This window comes from Nothobranchius furzeri, chromosome 14, assembly GCF_043380555.1.
Source record: "Nothobranchius furzeri strain GRZ-AD chromosome 14, NfurGRZ-RIMD1, whole genome shotgun sequence".
NCBI lineage: Eukaryota > Metazoa > Chordata > Actinopteri > Cyprinodontiformes > Nothobranchiidae > Nothobranchius > Nothobranchius furzeri.
The window spans coordinates 25,718,378-25,739,805 of NC_091754.1; the positions used below are offsets into that span (position 1 = coordinate 25,718,378).

Sequence of the window (21,428 nt, forward strand, 5' to 3'; positions counted from 1 at the left end):
TCACCACCATGAAAGATCCTTCGAACCGTTCTTTGTCTCGCCCTTCACCTAAGACCAATTTGTCATGGGAGACCCTACCAGGGGCACTAAGTGCCCCAGACAACATAGCTCCTAGGATCATTAGGGCACTCAAACTCCTCCACCACGATAAGGTGACGGTTCAAGGAGGAGGGTTGTCACGGTGTGAAAATTTAACCTCACGGTTATTGTGACCAAAATTACCACGGTTTTCGGTATTATCGTGGTATTTTTTTTTTAAACGTGCTACATTTTCACACAATTAAATAAACCCTGTATGTCAGGAAATATTGTCCTCAGTTTGTGTCTAAATTTTGCCTAAAATGTGTTATTTTGTAATTATGTTGTTTATTTGTTTACATTTTTCCCCTTTAGGCTTTAAAATACCAATATTTGCCCATAACTTATTTTATGTCTGTTTGATGTCATCATTTTAAAAATATTAGTTCAGATGATACTCAGTACTCAAGTAGCCTTCTAATCAGATACTTTTTTTACCCTTACTTGAGTAATAAACCCTATATCAGGAAAATAATGTCCTCGGTTTGTGTTCCAGTGAGCTTTGCAGATGTGGGGAAAATGTCATCAGGCAGTAATCATTGTTAAATTCATAATTATTCTCGGAGAGAGACCAACTCTTATCTGCCCCTGGGAGCCCCGTAATGCATAGCGTCATTTCAACATGGGGGTGTCCGCGACACGGTTTACATGCAGGTAGCGGCGCTGCAGCTGCTTTATATAGCGACTCGTTGCATTCTCCTTCAACCCAAATCCTCGGATCACGCATTTTAGCTAAAACGCTAACGTTAGTTTGCCTTGCGTTGACTGTAGAGTTGTGGGTGATGGTCACGCAGATGTGTCATGAGATTTGAAGCGTTGCTGCCTTTCACAGACTCTTTTTCTGCACGTGCTGCAAACAGGATAGCCGTCCGTCTTCTATAAACTCCCCCGGCATTCTTCAAATATCTAAAAGATGCCCGTAATTCCGACTTTGTCTTCTTTGAGGGATAAAAAATGTCCTCCTGAGCGCTGCCGTCTCCTCCTTTGGCCATTATTTCAGCTTTAGCTTCAAGAAAGTTTTGGCTGTAAACAACAAAGCGCGCATGTGCCGCCAGTCCTGCAACTTCAGCAGATGATACGGTGGCTGGTAACGGTCACCGCGCCTACACCGCAGCCACGGTAAACCCACCAAGATAATATAGTTTTTTTTTAAACAAGACGGTTATTATTATTGTCAACTTTTTTTTTTACCGGTGTTTACCGCTACATTGGTTACCGTGACAACCCTACCTGATCGGTCTGCTTTGATCTATTTTGAAAACTCCGATCAAAACCGATAGGGGCACTATCGGCCGATTACGATCAAATGCCGATCCATCGGTGCATCCCTAAGGACGGGTACCGAAACGAGGCACCGTTTGAAATGACGTGAATCGGTGCTCGGTCGGTACCTTAAAAAGTACAGAATTCGGTACCCATCCCTACAGTTTGGAGAAGTAAGAAGTGAGGGAGTGAACCAGAACCTGATCAAAAACAAAATTCCGTTGCCTAAAAAAATCTCAAAATCTAAATGTTGCTATTTCAGCAAATGCTTTAGTTCTGCCTCTTAAATTTGAACTCAGTTTGAGAAAAGTGTTAAAACTGTGAGCCTGGTAAATATGATCTTCTTAGGTTAAAATAAACAAAAACAACATCTTAAAAGTTAAGTTGAACTGCTTTTTAGTCAACTGATTTAGTTTCCTTTCTGCCTGTTTACTGCTTAAGCGTATGGCTAAAGTCAAGTCATGTTTGTGTTTGCATGTCTCCGTTGGACCGGCGCAGGCTCGGGGTCCACAACCAGAGGTAGACAAGATGGAGACGTGTCTAACCTACAACCCTGACCTACCTTAACCAGACTCTCTGGACTGTGTGTGTCCACTTTGTCCTCTCTGAGTCAAAGTGTCTTTCTGTCTGTTGTGTTTGTTTTTAAACCGGCTGCTGTTCAGCTTGGTTCCAGTTTAGATCATTTCACTTTGCTTTTCAAGTGTTCTGGATCTCTAGGAAGATAACAGGATTTTAGACTGACCTTTAGTGAGTTTGTTAGTTAGTTTTAATTTTATTTCTGCCCAAACTTTGTTGTGCCACAGGATTTTTCAAATGTGTTTTGCTGGGGAAAATGTAAGTAAGTTAAAGACAAATTCGTCAGATACTAAATTTAAGTGAGAATTAGAATGAGAAAATGTGAATTTCTCAACATTTGTTAGTTTTTTTTATCTATATCTCACAGAAATGTTTTCAGTTTAGAAATGATTAGAATTAAAACCAGTAATATTTAATTGGAAACAATGCAATCAAATAAACACAGTTCAGACTGAAACTTCAGCAAAAGATCTTTTTACTAAATGGTTGTCAAAAAGATACATTGCAGTTACAGAAAATATCATAAATAAAGTACTAAAGGTTTTAACAGTAATTCAATACAATTGTAACTGTTTTTCACTTCAAACTTCATTAGTTATTTAAATGACACCTGCAGGTGGCAGCATTGTATTGATGTAAAAGGAGCTTTTGTCCAACACATTTGTAGTCACTGCTAAAAATCTCATCAGTAAAAAACAAACTTGAGGCTCAGCCTTAGAGATCAGGCGAAGGGTTCCATCATCCACGTAATGCTGGAGAAGAGCTCCTGCTCCTCACTGAGAGAAGGCAGCAGACGTGGTTTGGGCTGTATACACTATCCAGGAATAGATCCAGAACTTGTTGGAGTATCCATATATCCTCTGGGACCTTGGGGATAAACTGAAATCCAGCACAAAGCCTTACTATAAAAAAAGGCAAGGCTCAAATTTGAGTGATTGAGATTTGACTCGCGTTGTTGCAAAATAAAATAATGATCAAACCCAGGTGGTATGCAGAAAATGAGGAGCTTGATCAAAGGTAAAGCGATATTGTGTTACATTACTTTGCAATAATTAATGTGTGATGGCATGTGAGCAAATCAAATGTTGGTCAGATTATTGTAAAGCATCAGAAAATTATATAAGAGCGTCTCTGTCATTTGAAACAAGTGGCAGCATGCTTTTGGGAGGGGATTTGTTTCAAAATGGAGGAAATATGCAGAATAAGATGCAAACACTTGATCAGTCTGCATCAAACCAGGTGATGTAGTCTAATGGGTTCACTAAAGATGTGCAGCTCAGCTCAGTGGTCAGTTTGGAGGAAGTGGTGAGATCATAGGGAGATCTACTCTTACATATTGGAAAAGTGAAGTAGTTTTCTATCGTCAACAAATGGTCATGTCTTAAGAATTTTCTCCTTGAATTGTTTTATGTGGAAGAAGACAGAGAAAGCAAAATTTCTAATATTTAAATGTAAAGTTTCTTAAAAAAACAAATAGGAAAATTTCCTATTAATTCTGCTAAAACTTAATGTCCATAGTAATATAACCATAATTAAAAGTTAAAAAACTAATTTTTTTACTAAACAGTGTAAGAAAATAACATGAAATAGATCATTAAAAGTAATTAATTATTCTAAATAAAAATGTCTTTAAAAAGACTGAAAGTTTAAGGTTTTCAGGTTATTAGTGTTTCATTCAACTGTTGTTTAAAGTTTTTAATATTCTCTCAGCTAAGTCCCTCGAGCGCTTTTCTACCCGAGGGAAAACAAACTAGATGATTATTTAAGTATGTAAATAAGATAACACCTCTCTTTCACTGCCCATGTTGTTTTGTGTGTAGTGTGTGAGTGCTCGTGCGTGTGTTTGCGACTGTGTGAATGTGTATGTATTTGTGTGCGCGCGCTCGGGGCTGGATTTCGGGTTAAATATTCAAAATGGCGGACGGAGGAGCAGCGAGTCAAGATGAGAGTTCAGCACCAGGTAATGATTACAGCATTTTACATATTCATACTCATATTCAAACTGCGTTACATACAATTTATAATAACAATAGTGATGAAACGCGGAGGGAGCTGGAAATGAGGAGGATAAGGGGCGATGTTTGAGTTTACACACAAATGTAGTTTGACAAGAGGGAGGAAACGAGCTGTTGCAGTGCGACGGTAAAATACATGGAAACATGCCTCCCCCTTTGTGTGATTAGACGGATGTACGCCGCTACATATTCATACATCTGCCGACAAATACAACTTAGCATATTTTATTAGTAATCGCCGTCGTGACACTTGTTCATGCGGAACGCTTATATATTATTTTCTGAAGGCAGTTTGATTGAAATGAGCATGCTAGCTTGGTTAGCTCGGGTGCTAACGCTTGGCTTTGTGTTGATGCACACTGGGGCTTTTTTCTCAGAGCTTTGCATATTCATATTTCACCGGCCGGGTAGTGGCCGCCACTCGTTTGTTCTTCTTTTTCTACTGATAATATTCTAAACAACAAGCACGGCTTTTGTCAAACACCGTGTCAGGTTGGTGTTGCTCAGCTCGACGTGATTTTTTTTTACGGGAGAGCATTTTGCCTTCGGTCTTTTGTGCTCGGCGCAGGAGAGCCACAGCAGCCTGTTGTTATTCATGCAGGCCTCCCTCAACCAGAGTGCGGAGTTCAGCATATTCCACCATCATAAATACCACACTATTATAACACACGAGTAGCGTTTGTTTGATCTAATGAAAGACGTTCAGTTAGCTTCAACTGAATCCGATACTTTCGGTTCATTTTACATGATTCACTTAATCTACAGTTTGTGCTGCTTACGATTGTAATAGTCTTTCTCGCCGCTCTTAGAACAGAAGTTGGATCGAGCCTTTTATTAAGTGATAGCTTTCTGGCTTCGATTTATTTTGCCTGGCGAATTTCAACATATAATTAATCTGTTCCTGACAAACACCGTGTGTACGTTATTCCCCTTTTTGTGGTCGAAGTTCGTTGAGTTCAAAGCCTGTACCTGTGTATCCCCCTCAGGCAAAGGGTGGGGTGGTGAGGCCCACTTCCGGAAGGCAACAGTAATAACAAGCAGAAGGTTTTTTTTTCTGTTCTTATTCTTAACTAGTTTCATGAACAGACAAGTCCCAACACGAACAGAACATTTTTACTACATGTAGTTAACGTTTCTGGCTTACTCTAAACAAACCAGTCAGATGTGGTAACATTAGTGGATTATTCTATGCATAGATTCGAATAGACTTTATTAATCCCACAGTGAGGAAATTCATATGGACTGGACATCCCTTTAAAAAAGGCTTGGTTTGTTGCAGCTAACAAAATATTAGGTGGTATGTTATTAAATATACTAATAAATGAGAGTCAAACAAATTTTAAACAAGATTAAAATATGATTAAAGGAGTTTTTATTGTTCCAGATTTAGGTGCATGTGTCATGAAAACACAAACAGTTTATGTAGCTGATTAACAATTGTCATTGTTGTTTTGTAAAAGTATTTGGTGTTTTACTGACTACTCAGGATCACATCTGAAAGCTGCTTTTGTTTTTTCCTAAAACATGTTCATTCCCAAAACCTGCTTAAATTTGTTTTTATACAGAAGGCAAAGATAAACTTTGACAATTTTAAGAAAAACATACAAATGCATGTACAATTTATATTATTTCATGAGGGAAGTGTCCAATTTTTCAAAAATTAAGTCTTTTTGTTAGCATCTTTCAGATGTTAGAATATTTGCAGATTTGTGTGTGGGGGGGGGGGCTGATTTATTACACTGAGCTTCTCAAGAATGTGAAATAATTCTGTCTTCCTCAAACTGAAGCTACTTTTCTCATTTAATCAGTTTTACAGTTCCACCCTCATTCTAGCCTTGTAGTTTCATCATGAATATTCATTAATGTAAACACAGTTGTTATGAATAATGCAACACTTGCTGTAATAAATTCAGGACATGCCATCTCAAAGTACTGAGAGGACCTGCATGCAGGCTTCACTCAGACAAGCTGCAGCTTATTTTTTCCCCTTTTGCTTTGGATGAAGAAATTTTTACATAATCAGTTTTGTTGTTTCCTCAGGACTTAAAGAGGAAGTAATGTCTAAATTAACTTTTTTTTGCTGATGAACTGTATAAATGTGTGTAGTAGTGTTTTAAATGTGTGTATTCATTATTTCAGCATTTTGGTGCATTTTCTTTAAAAATTAAAAATTCTGCCTAAATACCACAGTATAGCGCCACCTTCAGCTTAAAACATAGAGTTTGAGTCATTTTGAATACACTTTAGCCAACGGCTAAAGAGTAAGATACTACGTAAACCAGTAGAGTACTACGTAGCAGCTCTGTGTCAAAGTTATAAAGCATAGAGAGTCTCGGCCACGCTTTGTGGCGAGTTGGGAGTTTGATTTGCAAGCGAGTGTAGGAGGTTAGCTGTAGTTCAGCATTAGCATATAGCATTAGCATATCCTAGTCTTTAGCATAGCTTTTAGTGTTATACATACTTATTTAGTGTTAGTTTGGCTGTTGGATATTGTAGTTTAGTTAGTGTTTGGCTGTTAGTGTAATTAGGAAAGTAGTTCGGGTTTAGTGCTCCATATCGTGTTAGTAAGGTGAGACGGTGTAGTGTAGTGTGGTTGCGGTGGCTCTGTGGAGTTGGACTCCTTTCCGCTGGACTTAGAAGTTAGGCGCCAGTGGTTGCGCGCAATCGGTGTCTGGAAAACAGTCAGCTCCCGACTGGTGCTGTAGTTTGCAACCATTATTTTACCCGCGATTCTGCACGTCTCCTTTTGAAGAGAGAGGGCTGTGCCCACCGTGGCTCTTCTGCGATTTAGATGCAGCCCACCAACTCTGCTCCCCCACCATGGCGGGCTCCAGTCTGAGGTGAGTAAGCTAAATAAAAGTTGTAACATCTTCTAAAGACAATTCCCTACCTAAATGCAAAGCTTGAGAGACGTGGTTCACTTAATTTAGCTAATATCAGCCTGCACTGCCTTAGGGCTGATTTGTCAAGTTCACAAAATGTGGAACGGGATGTAAGGCTAGAATCAGCAGCGAATCGGAACATATCTCGAAGCCCTGGCCGACGAAACGGTCCACATGACTATTACTGTCAGGCTCGGAGAAAATTCGGGTTGTTTTTGTGTCAGTCGGTAATTCTGCAACAGTGGCTCTTAACTAACGCAGCACTAGTTGACAGACAGCATTACAGCGTGAAATCCAGCTTGTGAACAGGTTCTGTAAGGAATTCTGTTCAGGAGGTCGCATTTCAGGCTCTCCACATCATATGTGACTGACTTTTACGTTATAATGATCACACACTAGGAATGTTATAAAGCGCCTTTATAGGACAGTTTCTTTTGTATATTATCTGACTTTATAAACTCCCAACAACAATGTGCTTCTATTTTTTTTCAGGCTAAATCTACCCAAGACATTGGCTGTCAGACTGATTTAGCTGCAAGAATGCACTTGTCCAGGCTGACGTGAAGCCTTACCCGTAGCAAAGGTGAATTATTTTTAATAATCGTCTATGTAAACATTTTATTATTACCTTCTAGTTTTAATTTGTTTTACAGATTATTGTTAAACATGATTTTATGCTCTTTTAAACATTTATAAATGTGCTGCTTATTTGTTTTTTACATAGCCACCCAGTTTAGAGCTCACAGCTGTAGTGTGTCTTGTGACAAAAGGACCATGACGGAAATTCATCTTCCAGAAGGTCCCAGAGCAGCGTCCACACCCCTGAAAAGACCAAGGTGTGAGGTGTCTGCTGTTGATTCCAGCTTCCACCTCAGTGACAGTGCAAACTCAGTGAACTGTTCAAGGTAAAAAAACAATTAAAACATTTCAGAATTTTTAAGATATTACCAATTAAACAAGTATGTGGTTACATCATGACGGAGGCTACTGATTCTGTCCCCTGACGCTTGGTGGTGACGTGTGAGCTGATTCACCTGGTAAATAACTTTTACATTAAATATTTCTTTCTTTGCTATCAAAAGTAAATTAACTAATAACCTGCATTATTGCAGGACACTCAGCAAAATATGGACTCTACACCATGAGGCAGGCACAAGTTAATACTTATAAGAGCACATAAGGTGAGAAACACCACATATTACTGTACACTGTCCTGGATTTGTTTTCTTTCTGCATCTCATCGTAAGCCTGGCTGATCACCTGATAACTCCTGTCATCTGGTTATGACAGCATGAGGGTGTCCTCACACACCTGTAACCTATCAGCTCATCTGGCAGAATAGAGAAGAGACAACACCACGTCTCCTGTTCCTGGAAAGCCTTCAGCCATCCTTTGGAGAACCTCCATCAGCTCTGTCTCCTGTCTGCCTACAATTATTATAATAAATATTGTGTTTGACAAGTTTTTTGTGCTGCCAAATATCTCATTTTGATTCCAGTTTTTATATTTTAATGGATATTTCTAAATTACATTAATTGAATTATCACATTGTTGCATGTTTAACTGGCTCTATTGTGATGAATTAAACTAGAACCTCACTGTTAAAAGCTTGTTTTAATTTCAAGCATGTTTAAGTATTTATGGACATGAACAAAAACAGGAAATGTATAAATTGAGATTTATTTAATAAATATAACAAATAAGGGGGAAAGAGTCATTGAAAGGCACATTCTTCTGGAAGCTCCTGATCCTGACGACACCAGCAGGAGACCAGCTGCAGACACCAGAGGACCTACAACCAAGAGAGCAGCTGGTGTCAGTAAATAATGAAATCAGAGCAGTTTTAGTGGGCTGAAGACATTACAGAATAATTTTCTCATGGGGTAGTTTCATAACTTTCTATGCAGCAGACTAACTTGAGCCCAGGGCTCCTGGAGAGCTGCTATCCAGCATGTTTCATTGTTATTCCTGCTTTAACAGGTTAGATTAGCTGTTCAGCAACTCAGCTATTTGTTGCTGATTAAAACCAAGTGTGTTGAAGCAGATAAACCTCTAAAATATGCTGAATACTAGCTCTCTAGGGCCGTGGAGCTAGGGCTGCTCAATTAATCGAATTTTAATCACAATTACGATCTAAGTTTTGAACGATTATAAAAACAAAACAAGCCGATTATTTGCTCCTCCCACTTGCGCTGCCCTGAGTTCCAAATGAAGCGCTCCTCCCACAGTGTTGCCAGCTTAGCGACTTTGATGCTATTTCTAACAGCCTTTCAGACCCCCCTTCTTGACTTTTTAAATCTTAAAAATACCTAGCGAACATCTCAGAAACATCTCTGGAGACCCTTAGCTACTTTCTGGATAACTGTCGTTGAAATTTCCTGCAGGTTAGCTAAACTCGCCGCCTGTGCTCCCAACCGTTCTTCAGGACATTAGGAAAGGGAATGATGTAGTGATGTGTCAGTCGCTAAAGAAACGGCTCTCAGAGCCGGCTCCCTGTAGGATTAACCAGAGTGAGTGACACACACCGTACCTGTGAGCTCCTGGGCCGCTAAAAACGGCTAAATGTGCACGTGCGGCGCGCAAAACACACCCGCAGCTTGCCCCTGATTGCTATGAGACCGGGTTGGAGGGTGGGGGGTGTAGCTGTGGTTGGGACAATTATTACATTAACTGATGGACCTGTAAATACATAGTTTATAAATAGGGTAGAAATAAGTTCCTCACGCTGATAACTAATCTCTCTGAGGACACTGTGCTAGTGCACGCTCCTACAGCACCTTGACTTGACTAAATAAATGTTATGCAACATTTTGTGAACATCAATTTATTTGCATTTATTTGTTATAAATGCTGCTGTATAATTCTTGCTGTCAGTATTTGCAAGATATTGTTATTTGGGTCTGTACTGGTTAGACTTAAATGAGTTAAACCAAGGTCTATAGCCCTTAGGTCATAAACTATGAACTATAAGTATATTGGTCTTTTTATACTGGGAATCAGGAGTTATTTTAGTGATCATCTTGTTTCTTATTTATTTTTGTCCTGATTGTGCCCTGAGCAATTTTATGACTGAATAAAAACAAATAAAATCAACAGAAATTGACAAATCGTCTTAAATAATCGAGATCTCAATTTCAGTCACGAAAATCGTGATTATTATTTTTGCCATAATCGAGCAGCCCTATGTGGAGCCAAACCCTGCAGCTAATCTAATGCTATGGCTAACGGCTACTTACCATTCAGAGCTTGTTCTGTTGGGTCGGTTCCGGTAGTTTCAGGCAACTCACAAGCTCAAAACAATAAGGCTCAGGTCCGCTTGTCTCCTCCAAATAGACTTGGTCCCTTTCTTCTCGAGTGTCTGGGTAAGGAGGTGGAGAAACGGTCTCCACTTCTAATGACTGCTCAGAGTGAAGGGAGCTAGCATCGCCTCGTTACCCATTGTCTTCGTCACAGCCGGTGCTCCGCCCTCTCGGTCCTCCAGGCAACGCCTACTAATGTTGCAGTTTTTAAAATTGATACGTGGGTGGAGTAAGACTGAGGGGAGCATTACCACTTCTTAAAATAGTTTGGTTTGAGGCATTTCTTTCTTCACTGACTATTGCCATGAGAAAGAATACTCACTTTGAGGATAGAACTAAAGGCTGCTCGAGGTTAACATGAAGCAGGGAGACTTTCTGGATGCACTGTAAGCTGTGTTGTTGTGATAGTGAGCACCATGTTGTTGCTAGTGCCTGCGGTGTTTCTGACAGAAGACCACCAGTTAACACTTTAAAGATTATTTGTTAAAGATTTTTTTTTCTATTGACCAACTAATTCATCTGACCTAATGTGCAATAAAAGCCTTAGTGGGGAAAATGTATAACATTTAAAATTAGTTCTTCAGTTGCATGACTAGATGGGGTTAGTTGTATCGTTGTTTTCAGGGTATCCGCGGGTCCTTAAAAAGTCTTAAATTAGCTTTTCCAAATTTAAGGTCTTAACAATCCTTAAAAATGACTAATAATCCTTAAATACAGCTTTCAAAGGTCTTAAATGACCAAAGACCTAATAAACAAGATTCTTTTATTTCTATAAACATTTTCCTGAATTTCTAGTTAGTGTTCAGCGTTTTTTGTGTATGATGTTGGCAAAAGCGGAACCGTACACATTCAGTTAGTTGTGAAAGGGGGCATTTTTAGATGAGCACGTTAGCTGGTTAAGCTAGTGGGAGCTTGCGCCATGGGGAAGTGCAAGTTTAATGGTAACTGGATGGCTAATCCTACGTTCGCGACATAGGTTAGCACCGGTTCCAGGCAATAGCTGGAAATTATAGCTTAAATTTAATTTTAAAAATAGCTTAAATTTGGTCAAAGTGGCCTTAAAAAAGGTCTTAAAAACTCTTGAATTTGGCTCCCGTAAACCTGCAGATACCCTGTGTTTTACATGCCATAAATAACCTGGAGTTGCAAATGCAAATATCCTCTGAATGTAAATATGTAGCAGTGAATCATGTAGCTAACCTCCACCTGTACTCAGTGGAGCTAGCTGAATATTTCTTCTTGTGGACCCTAAGAAATCCCCCCTTAATGTGGTTAGATTAAATTTTCTACCTAGTCTATAGACAGTTGCCTAATGACCACCCAGGAGAGACACTGCAGTAGCTTACAGAGGTGCGGAACACATTACTGTTCATCAAATTACTCCACATCCTGTGTTTTGCTTATTTGTGGGCTCAGTCCAGTGTTGCAGCTGTTGCTGTCTTTTGTCAGACTGTTTCTGGTTTAATTAACACACATTTTAAACATCTTAAATATTCACAACGATGCTGCATTTAGCAGATAACCTTCATGTTGCTGCAGCAAGATGGTCTGTTATGATCATTCATTTAGGCAATTAAAAACATCTGGTTGGTAGTTAGATGCACCCAAATGCGGCTGAGTAGTCTGATTGTGTTCTGCGTGTAGCATAAAGGTGGTAGAGCTGAATGAAGATGTGCCCATTAACTTTTGCTCCTTCTCACGTTGAATCTCTCAGCTCGCATTAGCGTCCCGGCAGCATTCAGCCAGCCTTCCTATATTACAGTGCTAATGAGATAACGGTTTAAGATTCTCTACGAAGAAGGATATTTGTGTAATGCATTGTTCCACAGCAAGGTTTTGCAAGCCGTTCAACCAAGGAGCTGCTGTACATGTGTTGGATGGAGTGTGCTGCTGATAGCTGCCTTTGCATCCACTTGCTCATTAGTTTCTTAACCTCTCAGGAGCTCCTCGTGGAGATGACGGCTTCTTCGATTTTAATTTTACACGTAGTCTGACATCTATTAACACTTAGCAAAGTGTTGCATTGGGTGGAAATGCATTTGAATAAATGTCAGTTAGACCAAATGTTTGTGTAAAGCTTATACTGTAGTAGATACTGAAGGCATTTTTAAATATCACCCAATTAATGGAAAATTAAATTATTTGGCTTTAGTTTTGTTTTCTAGTCAAAAGTAAAATTACGTTTTATTTTGGGAAATATAGAGAAAACATTTGACCAGTAAAAAATATGTTGAGTGTCTAGACATGATGACTACATAGGAGGAGCAAATAACCAGCTCTAGCACTTAAGGCTTCTGTATTTAAAAACATTGACATCAACAGGCTTTCTTTGGCGTTGGGTCAGCTAATATGCAAATTTATTTCATTAGACTGTGGGATAAGTGCACAGGTTGATGGGAGCTTTAGTCAGGAGTTGTTGTGGATTTAGTTGGAAAGCCCCTTCCTCAGTAGACCCTTAAATAGCCTTGCATTCCACTCCAGTTGCTCTGATTCACTGGAAACCTGTGTAGCCTCCCTCCTTCATAACTGGGCTGCATTAGCATTAACTGTCAGTGCATGCTGAAAATGAAATTAAAAGCACCCCTAAATGAAACACTAATGGAATGTAAAGCTAATCTAAATATGTTAATCCCTGAACACTTCATAAACATAGGCTCCAGCAGCCCGCCACCCACTTTCTGCAGTCAGTCGCTGTGGAATGCTTTAGCCACAGGGTTCCAGCAGTAATGACAAGCTTGTGGAGGATTAATGTGGAGTTATTTTTTTTCCAATTGAGTGACTCCCCCCTCTCCCGTCCTCCCACATCATACCCAAGCCCCCTGTGCTTTAAGCAGTTCGACCCGGTCTCCATGACTCCTTGGCGGTGTTCTGGGTGAGCGGTTACAGGCGGTTTATCAGCGCGGTTCACCCCGACCACTGCTGACAGACCTCATGTTGCATTTTGGATACCTTCAGTCCTTTACCTGCTCTCTTAGCTAATTACTTTCTGGACCTAAGCATGCACAGTAATTGGGCTTGTGCTGGCATCTCCCCTCCCTGTGCTGCACCAAGTGCTAGTTTGAGCACTTTTCCCCTCTCTCTCTGTCGTCCTTATTCCCCTGTTTTTTATCGTCCTCCAAAAGCCATCCAATTAATATGCTAATGAGCTAATACATATTTATAGGGGTTTAAATTATGCAGAAAGCTTTCAGAGTCTGGTGTGAAATGTGTTGCTCGCAGGACTTCAAAGCCTTGCATTGCTAACGAGGCAGGGGCAGATTTGCATATGGCTTTAATCAGCTGAATACTGATTATGCTTCATTATAAAGTTGGAGGAGGGAGGTGGCGATGTTGAAGGAGGCCGCCAGCTGCACTTGTCGTTTGTTTCATTCCAGCAAGTGAGGGAGAGAGGGAACTTTTTCAGAAGTACAGGCAGTCTTGGCACACTAGAGAGAGACGGAGTGCAAAGAAGGCACAGTGCAAGAAAAAGGGGCTGAGCCATAAGAAAAGAAAAGAGGGAGGCAAGGAGAGCTGTTTGCCTAAACCCTGTTGGCTTTCCCAGTGTTCGTATCCCAGTGTTGTTCAGCAGACCGTGTGGTGAACACCGCCACCGTGTCTGTGTGCGCCTGTGGTTGCATTGAACTGTGCTCACTGCTGACCAGCGGAGAGTGAAAACAGGGAGGGGTGGGAGGAAGAAGCCGGCGCTGGACATCCTGTCGGTGGGCTTGCCCAATCCAGGCAGCTTTACTTGACAGGTTCAGCAACCATGCTGGAAAATACAGGTGGAACGAGAGCGGGTGAGTTTTTCATCAGGCTGTAATGGAGCTCAGCGGGGATTTTAGTCGGTCGCTTTAACATCCAGATCTCACTGGATTTGTGTTACTCTATTGTAAAATCAGCTTGTATGTTTGCTCTGTTTAATTCAAAAACTGGTTCTGCTGCTTTGAGGGGCGAATGTGTCTAAAGGTCTGATTTAAATATTAGGAATATCATGCAAAGCTGGGAGGTTAGATCACCAGTAGGTGTGACTGTATCTCATTATGTATCCTTCTGGCTCTTTCAGATGTTAAAGTAAAGTCAGAAACTAAATGTGAAATGGAAATTGGTGACGGGAACCCCGGTGAGTGACCTGAATATTCTCCTTCCCCTTCACAAAAGAATGTTGAATATTGAAATACATTCAACAGGTTTTATAACATTTATGCTGCATAAACCAAATGTATACATAAACCAGCTTCCCACTGTGTCTATAGACTTTTAAATACCTAGCTGTATTTATTTATTAGTGATATTTTGAAGTAGGCGCATCACAGCACAGCTTTTCCCTAACTTCATGACTGTTTTTATCCTCTTGTTTAAGAATGAATACAAATGTGATGATTCCCCACATTTAAATAAACAGATAAATGCAGCTGTTGCATATGTTTTCTTTTAAAAATGTTTTATCCAGTTTCTTTTTCCTGAAGTAATCCTCCACCAGGTTGTTGACGTTCCTTGTTTTCTCCATCCAGCTCGTTTCATTCGGTTTTCCTTTTCCTCAGGAATCCAAACCAATGGATTGGACTTTCAGAGGCAGACGGTGCCAACCACAATTGCTAATGCACATGCACAACTCCTCTCACAGGTAACGCATGCACACAGCAACACTATCGCCTATCTTCATTACTCCTTTTCCTGCTTAATTAAAGCAGCAGATGTGGAGCAGATGTTTAATTGCAGCTGCACATACATATAGATATGGAAAGAAAAATCATGTGACTACATGTAAAAAATGTGCAGTCCTTTCATGTTCACACAAATATTCACAAGCTTTAGAGTTCATTTAAATGAGCCAGGCACTCTGTGTCGCCTGGCAACTAGGCAGATTAATCAACCCTGTATGCTAATTAGCTGCTCTGCGGTTGCTCGGAAACAGATGGCCAAGAATATGCAAATCTATGCAGAATTTACATGCACTGCATAACAGTTATTTTAATTAGCATCTCGACTCTCCCCTCCCTTCACTTCACTCTTGTCTCTGAAGGCTGCGGCACATTTTAAACACCCACTTTATTGCAGCCTTTTTAATTTAAATTCCTCTCACTGCTTTAAGACTAAAGGCACATTCAGACCAGGCACAGAAATTAGATTTATAGTTTCTTATTTTATGGAGGATGTTCTTTATGAAAAATTCTCCTGAAAGGCTTTTAATTAAAGCCACTAGCATCTTGTTCTTATTGCTAGAATAACTGCTATGACACCAAAATAAAGCGCCCCCCCCCCTCTACTTTACCTTTACTAGTCTAAGTTGGAAGACTCTGGTGCTCTTTCGACCTCCGTCCAGCAGAGCATACTGCCTCAAACCCAGCTAATGTTGGCCGGGGGACAGATTGCTGGAGTAAGTGTGTGTCCCCCCTCTGCTCTTGGTTATGGCCTGCTCATTACATGCATCCCATAATTCCTCAACCCGACTCAAAGGCAGCTGATGAATAGGTGTCTTCTCTGCCTGCTTGCCTGCTCATCCCTGTGGTTTTTAGTTTACATCCAGATTCCCACACAACAGAAAACGTTGTGGCGTGTTTGAAAAATTCATCATTGAGACATGTGACACTTTTCATTTCTACGTTTCCATGTTTTCTTGAGGCCCTGTTGTAGTTGAGTGGACAAAGCGGCTGCTGCTGTGCAGGAGGGAATGTTGCATGTAGATTTGTGTTTGCACGACATCAACATGCTCATTTGCCTGGCCCAGATGCATGACTACGTTTTCTCATAAAGAGAGAGCCAAAGTTTCAACTAAACTTCCATACCTTTGTGAAAAGTTGAATTCCTGTGTACCTGAATACTTTGTCATGAGAAATGGGGAAAAAAAATCAGGTGTAGAGCAAAGCATAATTTTCAAATGAACTTTTCGCGGGTATTGAAGTCTAAGGCTGGATGGTCTCCTTGATTTGTGTTTATATCAGGAACACAGTAACACCTGTTTTGTGTTGTTCAGTTGTCCCTGACCCCGCAGCAGCAACAGCTGTTGATCCAACAGGCCCAAGCTCAGATCCTGGCTGCAGCCGTGCAGCAGCATTCAGCTAACCAGCAGAACAGCACCACTGGGGCCAACATCTCTGCCACCGCAGCCACACCCATCACCCAGCTGCCCCTGTCACAGCCCATACAGATTGCCCCTGTAAGCCAGATTTGTTTAAACGTCAGTTTCTGTAAATCTCAGTACATGGTCTTTTTCATAATGTGTTTTATTTTTATTTTTTCCTGCAGCAGCTTCAGCAACAGAATCTCAGCCTACCCCAGTTTGTACTGGTTCAGCCTGGCCACCCAATCGCCACGCCACTGCAACCCACCCAGTTTATCATCTCACAGATGCCGCAGGTCCAGCAAGGTGAACAAAACACTCAACAGCAGAATTGGGTAGAAAGGGTTTAAATGAATGAATGAATTGTTGTTTAAACTCTTTATGTTTTTGTCCCTGAAGCCCAGAGTCTTCTAACTCAACTACCTCAAAGCCAAGCTAACCTCCATCCGACTCAGCCAAGCATCACTCTTGCAACTCAGGTTTGTAACGATGCAACGATCTTGTCTAAACTTTAAAAATGCGTTGACGATTTTTTCCCAATAAGTTTAACTTTTATGGATTTTCTCAGGTTTCCTCCTGTCTTTTAAGGAGTTTCTAAGCAGTCATATTTGTTCTGTTTCCACTCCCTCCAGCCTGCATCTCCGTCCCGTACCACGGCAACCACAAATATTCAGACCCTGCCCCACAGTCAGACACCACCCAAACGCTTGGACACCCCCACCCTGGAGGAGCCCAGCGATCTGGAGGAGCTGGAGCAGTTTGCCAAGACTTTCAAGCAGCGACGCATCAAACTGGGCTTCACACAGGTTCTTTTCACTTTAAACACCTGTTTTCACATGTAGATTTGTAGAAATGTATGAATGGTTGAGCTAGTTTTATCGCTTTAAGTATTCCTTATAATAAAAATAATCTCTATAATGTTGCTAACATTTTTTAAATAAAATATGATTTATGAGTAAAAAGTCATTTTATGCCTCATTACTTTAACTTGATAACTGACATTTTGTACCAAAGCTAGACTGCAGGTCAGAAATTGAGTTCCTGCATTTAAAAAGTATTGGTTGGAATCAGTTTGCTAACTAATTAATCCAAACTTTACAAAATAAGGGGAAGGTTTTAAAGTGACATTTGGGATGGGATGGGTTTTTTTTTTTTTTGGTTGAACAAATGGGAAAAAAATGAATATGTAATTCTGAAAAACAGAGCAGAGTTTTTAGGGTGTTAATCAAAACCAAGAGACCAGAGGAAGTTTAATAATTTATAGGACTCATATTTCTCTGTCTCTGTTTCCGTCTGCCCCACAGGGAGACGTCGGGCTGGCCATGGGGAAGCTGTACGGAAACGACTTCAGCCAAACTACCATCTCTCGCTTTGAGGCCTTGAATCTGAGCTTTAAGAATATGTGCAAACTCAAGCCTTTGCTGGAGAAGTGGCTTAATGATGCAGGTTTGTCCCTGAGCCCTGACTGGGCTCTCCTGTTAGGGGGCAACAGTCAGAGGGCATCTATAGAATAGAAACTGCTTGGTAAATGCTATAGATACCTCTTCTTTACCTCCCTTTCCTTCCTTTTTTGTCGGTGCTGTTTGTGCAGAGAACCTGACTTCGGACCAGGCCTTGTCCAGCCCCAGTGCCCTAGGCTCCCCGGGCATGGGCATCGAGGGGATCAACCGCCGGCGGAAGAAAAGGACCAGTATCGAGACCAACATTCGAGTGGCCTTAGAAAAGAGCTTTCTAGAGGTTAGATACTCATATTCCTGAAGTCTAGGGTGCATTTAGTTTGTGTTTACGGACAAAATTCTTCAGTAGACTCCCCAGTGCTGACAGGGAACCTCTGGCTTCTTTGTCCTCTTCAAGCAGAACCAAAAACCTACCTCTGAAGAGATCACCATTATTGCTGACCAGCTCAACATGGAGAAGGAGGTGATTCGGGTCTGGTTCTGCAATCGCCGACAGAAAGAGAAAAGGATTAACCCCCCCAGCAGTGGCAGTAGTGGGGGAGGCAACACCCCCATTAAAGCCATCTTCACCCCCAGTAGCCCTTTGGTAGGAATGGACACACCTATACTGACACAGAACTTTATAAATGTTTTATCTTTACATCAGAGTGAAAACTCAAGTTTTTCTAAATCCAAGATAATTTGATGGAATAAAACAAAAGTTTAAATTATGCATCGAGACATAATTGAGTCCATAATTTCTCCTCTTCAGGTGGCGAGCACAGCAAGCCTTGTTAGCAGTCCAACTATAAACACATCCACCACTCTGACTGTAAACCCAGTGATGCCTCTCACCAGCACCAGCGTCTCCAGCCTGTCTTTTACAGGTGGGGTTGTCCTTTCTTGTGTCCTCACCAGTAATATTCTTGACTCCCTGTGCGTCTTAGTTAGACTTGAGCTTTAAATCATTCATTCACAGATCTATGAATATGTAGATTGCTTACCTGATCTTCTTAGCTTTTATTCTGGGTTGCTTCATATGAAAAATAAGGGCTTGAACTGAGTTCTGATGTGTAGCATAAAGTCACTTCAGAGCTGAAGATGCGTAGCTGCATCTGTTCTTACATGGGTTCTTATTTGTGTTCCTTTCTTTATGACCTGAAGCTCTAGAATGTTCATTTTGCTCTGTTCTTTCGAAGGCACAACAGTTGGAGCCACAAACACTGCATCCGTCATCTCCACTGCACCTGTAGTTTCTACATCAACAAGCTCGCCGTCTCTAAGCCCAGCTGCCACAACTATTCAGTCTACAAACAGCAAAGCTGGCATGCATACGATTGTCACGCAAGCGCCGTCATCTGTAGCTACGACTTTAGGGACGGGTCAGGTGATGGTGGCGGCCCCGGGCCTTTCTGCGGCACTGCAGAGTGCTGCCCAGCTTCCCACCAGTGCCAGCTTTGCAGCTATGGCCGCTGCTGCTGCTGCAGGGCTGAACCCCGGACTGATGGCATCACCCCAGTTCACACCAGGGTCAGTGAACGCCACGCATAAACTGCCCATTTCTCTGTTCCAGTGTCTTAATGAGCTAATGTGTGTTTAGGGGGGCCCTTCTGAGTCTGGCTCCTGGGGGACTCGGCAGCGCCCTCAGTCCTGCTCTTATGAGTAACAGTACTCTGGCCACCATTCAAGGTTTGTGTTCATTCTACCACAATGTACTTGTTGTTATTGTTGGGGGGGCTCACAAACTATTCCAAGCTTAGAATATTATATTTTTTGTTTCGTATGGGGATTAAAATTTATGCACGCATTATCAAATTTAACTGATAATAATAATTATTATTATTAGTTTCCTAATAATCCCTAACGATAATTGAATCTGTAAGAATAATTGGACTGAAAGATGATGAAAGGTTGAATGGGTTCATAAAGTAACAAATGGAGATAATTAGCACAGTGATTAAAAATCAAATTGGAACAAAACATTTGCATAATAAAAACCAAATTAAATCAGGCCACACCCACTAGGTTTAATCTTATTGAAGAAGGATGATTAGAAAGGTTAAGACGTCTTATTTAGAATGTCTAGTGTAACGTGCAGACTTTTATAAATTTATTCAAACTTAACTGCTTAAATATTTTTTTTCCTTTAGTTTGTTTTGTTTTTTGTTCAAACTGGAGTCGATCATCTGTCTCCAAACTCTCAAACCTTTGTCCTCCACAGCTCTGACATCTGGCGGCACCATTCCCATAATGGACGGCGGTAACCTGCTGTTCGCCAACACCTCGGCTGCTAGCGCTCCCAACCTGGTGACCACGCCGCTCTTCCTGAACCCCCAGAACCTGTCGCTGCTCACCAGTAACCCCGTCAGCCTGGTGTCAGCTGGAGCGGGTGGGCTCCAGGTCACCACAGACGCCCACCACCAAGCCACCACTGCTGCCGTGCCTGTGCAGGCCTCGACCATCACCACTGCCTCCAAGGCTCAGTGAAGCCTCTTGGGTGGTGTCCAGAGCGGACGCCCCGTTTCCTGCGCTGAGAACTACTCCTGTAGGGAACAGGGTGGCGGTCTGACACGTGCTTCACTACCCACCCCCCTTTCTTTACATTGTATCTAACATTATTTAATCCTTTTGCTACCACCAAAAAGTTAGCAACCTCCAATGTAATTGGGTTATAATTTTTATTTTAATTGAACTTTTTTCCACAAACACTGTTTTTGACCTGCCTCTTTGAGGAAAACCATCAAACTGTCTGTATTAATGTACATATTTATCTTCCTGTTTCCAGGTTTCTCTGAAATACTTCTAAACAAAACCAAAAACTTTTCTCATAACATTCAAACTTAACAGTTTTTACTAAACTAAATGTTCATTATCACTAACAGGGGTTTGTGCATCACCCTATCAGTTTTGTTTTTATTCTTTTTTTGTTTTGTTTTCTTTTGTTTTGACAGGCCTTGACTTAAATAATATCAGAGTTATACTTTAGTACCTTTTCTTTATCTTAACTGTCTATATTGCTTTTTATATATATTTTAAAAACTTTGTAATTCTAATATTAAGTTAAGATTTAACTATCACTTTTTAATCGTGGTTATAATGCTTTAAAAACAAGTAATAAGTGGCCGATATATAAAGGTTATCATTGCTTTAAGGGTCAGAGAGACCAGACGTGTCTCTCCGAGTCTCCTCTGGAAACACTGACTTGTACGTTTAGCTGTGGTGGTGAAAACGCCCTCCAGCTGGTGTTGGATGATGGTTTAGGAGCCGTGGAGTTTTGACACTGATTGAAAAAGAATTGAAACATTGTCCATAGTGAGCTTCCTGCCTCTGAATAAGCCAGATCTGGGTTCCGTTTAAAAGCTGTATGATATTTAAAATCAGAGGCAGGAAGTCGACGTTTGATCCACAGACTTTCTGCGGTGTGTTTCTGAGAAGGGGTTAGTTTTAGAACCTGTCGTATGGTGGCTGAATGGGGTTATTTTATTGTGATTTGTTTCCTTTTTTCTTTTTGATAGTAGTACTGTCGTATCTACTTGTGCACAGTATCTGTACCAAAAAAAACAACAAAAACCAACTGGATCGATGAGCTGCAGTCTGCCTGTTCTGGGAGGAATACTTTAAGATATACCAAAAATATTTGTTCAAATAATTGCTGTGTGTAGTCAGTGTAGCTTAGTCTAGTTGATATATTTATGAGTACAAACTCTTTGTTCTCAACAGACTATAGAAATGCAATATTTTGATGATCATTTTCCAAAGATTAGAAATGTTTTATTTGATTAGACGTCTCATTACTGAATTTTTTAAATTGGCAACACAACTGACCAAACAGCAAGGAT

The 21,428-nt window shown here is 40.8% G+C and overlaps 2 protein-coding genes and 1 long non-coding RNA gene across 13 annotated transcripts in view; all 3 read left to right on the forward strand.

Annotated features, from left to right (window-relative positions):
• The window catches only part of LOC107389817 (dynein axonemal intermediate chain 1), a 33,338-nt gene extending 30,964 nt beyond the window's left edge, over window positions 1-2,374 (forward strand). For both annotated transcript variants that reach the window (XM_054746824.2, XM_054746825.2), the window contains one exon: window positions 1,840-2,374. In XM_054746824.2, coding sequence (XP_054602799.1) covers window positions 1,840-1,908 — 69 coding nt within the window. In that variant the 3' untranslated portion in view covers window positions 1,909-2,374. The remainder of the gene's footprint in view (window positions 1-1,839) is intronic.
• Window positions 2,375-2,770: 396 nt separating this feature from the next.
• Window positions 2,771-20,286, forward strand: pou2f1b (POU class 2 homeobox 1b). 9 transcript variants are annotated; one of them, XM_070544009.1, is made up of 15 exons: window positions 2,771-2,934; window positions 14,156-14,212; window positions 14,634-14,716; window positions 15,374-15,469; window positions 16,067-16,249; window positions 16,339-16,459; window positions 16,553-16,632; window positions 16,786-16,959; window positions 17,458-17,598; window positions 17,735-17,890; window positions 18,008-18,196; window positions 18,362-18,476; window positions 18,789-19,119; window positions 19,190-19,278; window positions 19,811-20,286. In XM_070544009.1, exons 1-15 carry the CDS (start codon window positions 2,907-2,909, stop codon window positions 20,074-20,076), a joined length of 2,109 nt encoding a protein of 702 aa, XP_070400110.1. In that variant the 5' UTR covers window positions 2,771-2,906; the 3' UTR covers window positions 20,077-20,286. The 9 variants fall into 9 exon arrangements, with proteins under 9 accessions (XP_070400110.1, XP_015821668.1, XP_015821669.1 ...); XM_015966182.3 differs by lacking the exon at window positions 2,771-2,934 and adding an exon at window positions 3,690-3,877 and having other exon boundaries at window positions 17,458-17,599; window positions 17,745-17,890; XM_015966183.3 differs by lacking the exon at window positions 2,771-2,934 and adding an exon at window positions 3,690-3,877 and having other exon boundaries at window positions 17,458-17,599; window positions 17,745-17,890; window positions 18,011-18,196.
• On the forward strand, window positions 7,713-8,293 carry LOC139062633 (uncharacterized). Of its 2 annotated transcripts, none has more exons than XR_011516199.1 (3): window positions 7,713-7,851; window positions 7,927-7,995; window positions 8,105-8,293. It is a non-coding gene; the product is annotated as an uncharacterized lncRNA (long non-coding RNA). The 2 variants fall into 2 exon arrangements; XR_011516200.1 differs by having other exon boundaries at window positions 8,062-8,160.
• Window positions 20,287-21,428: the final 1,142 nt, after the last annotated feature.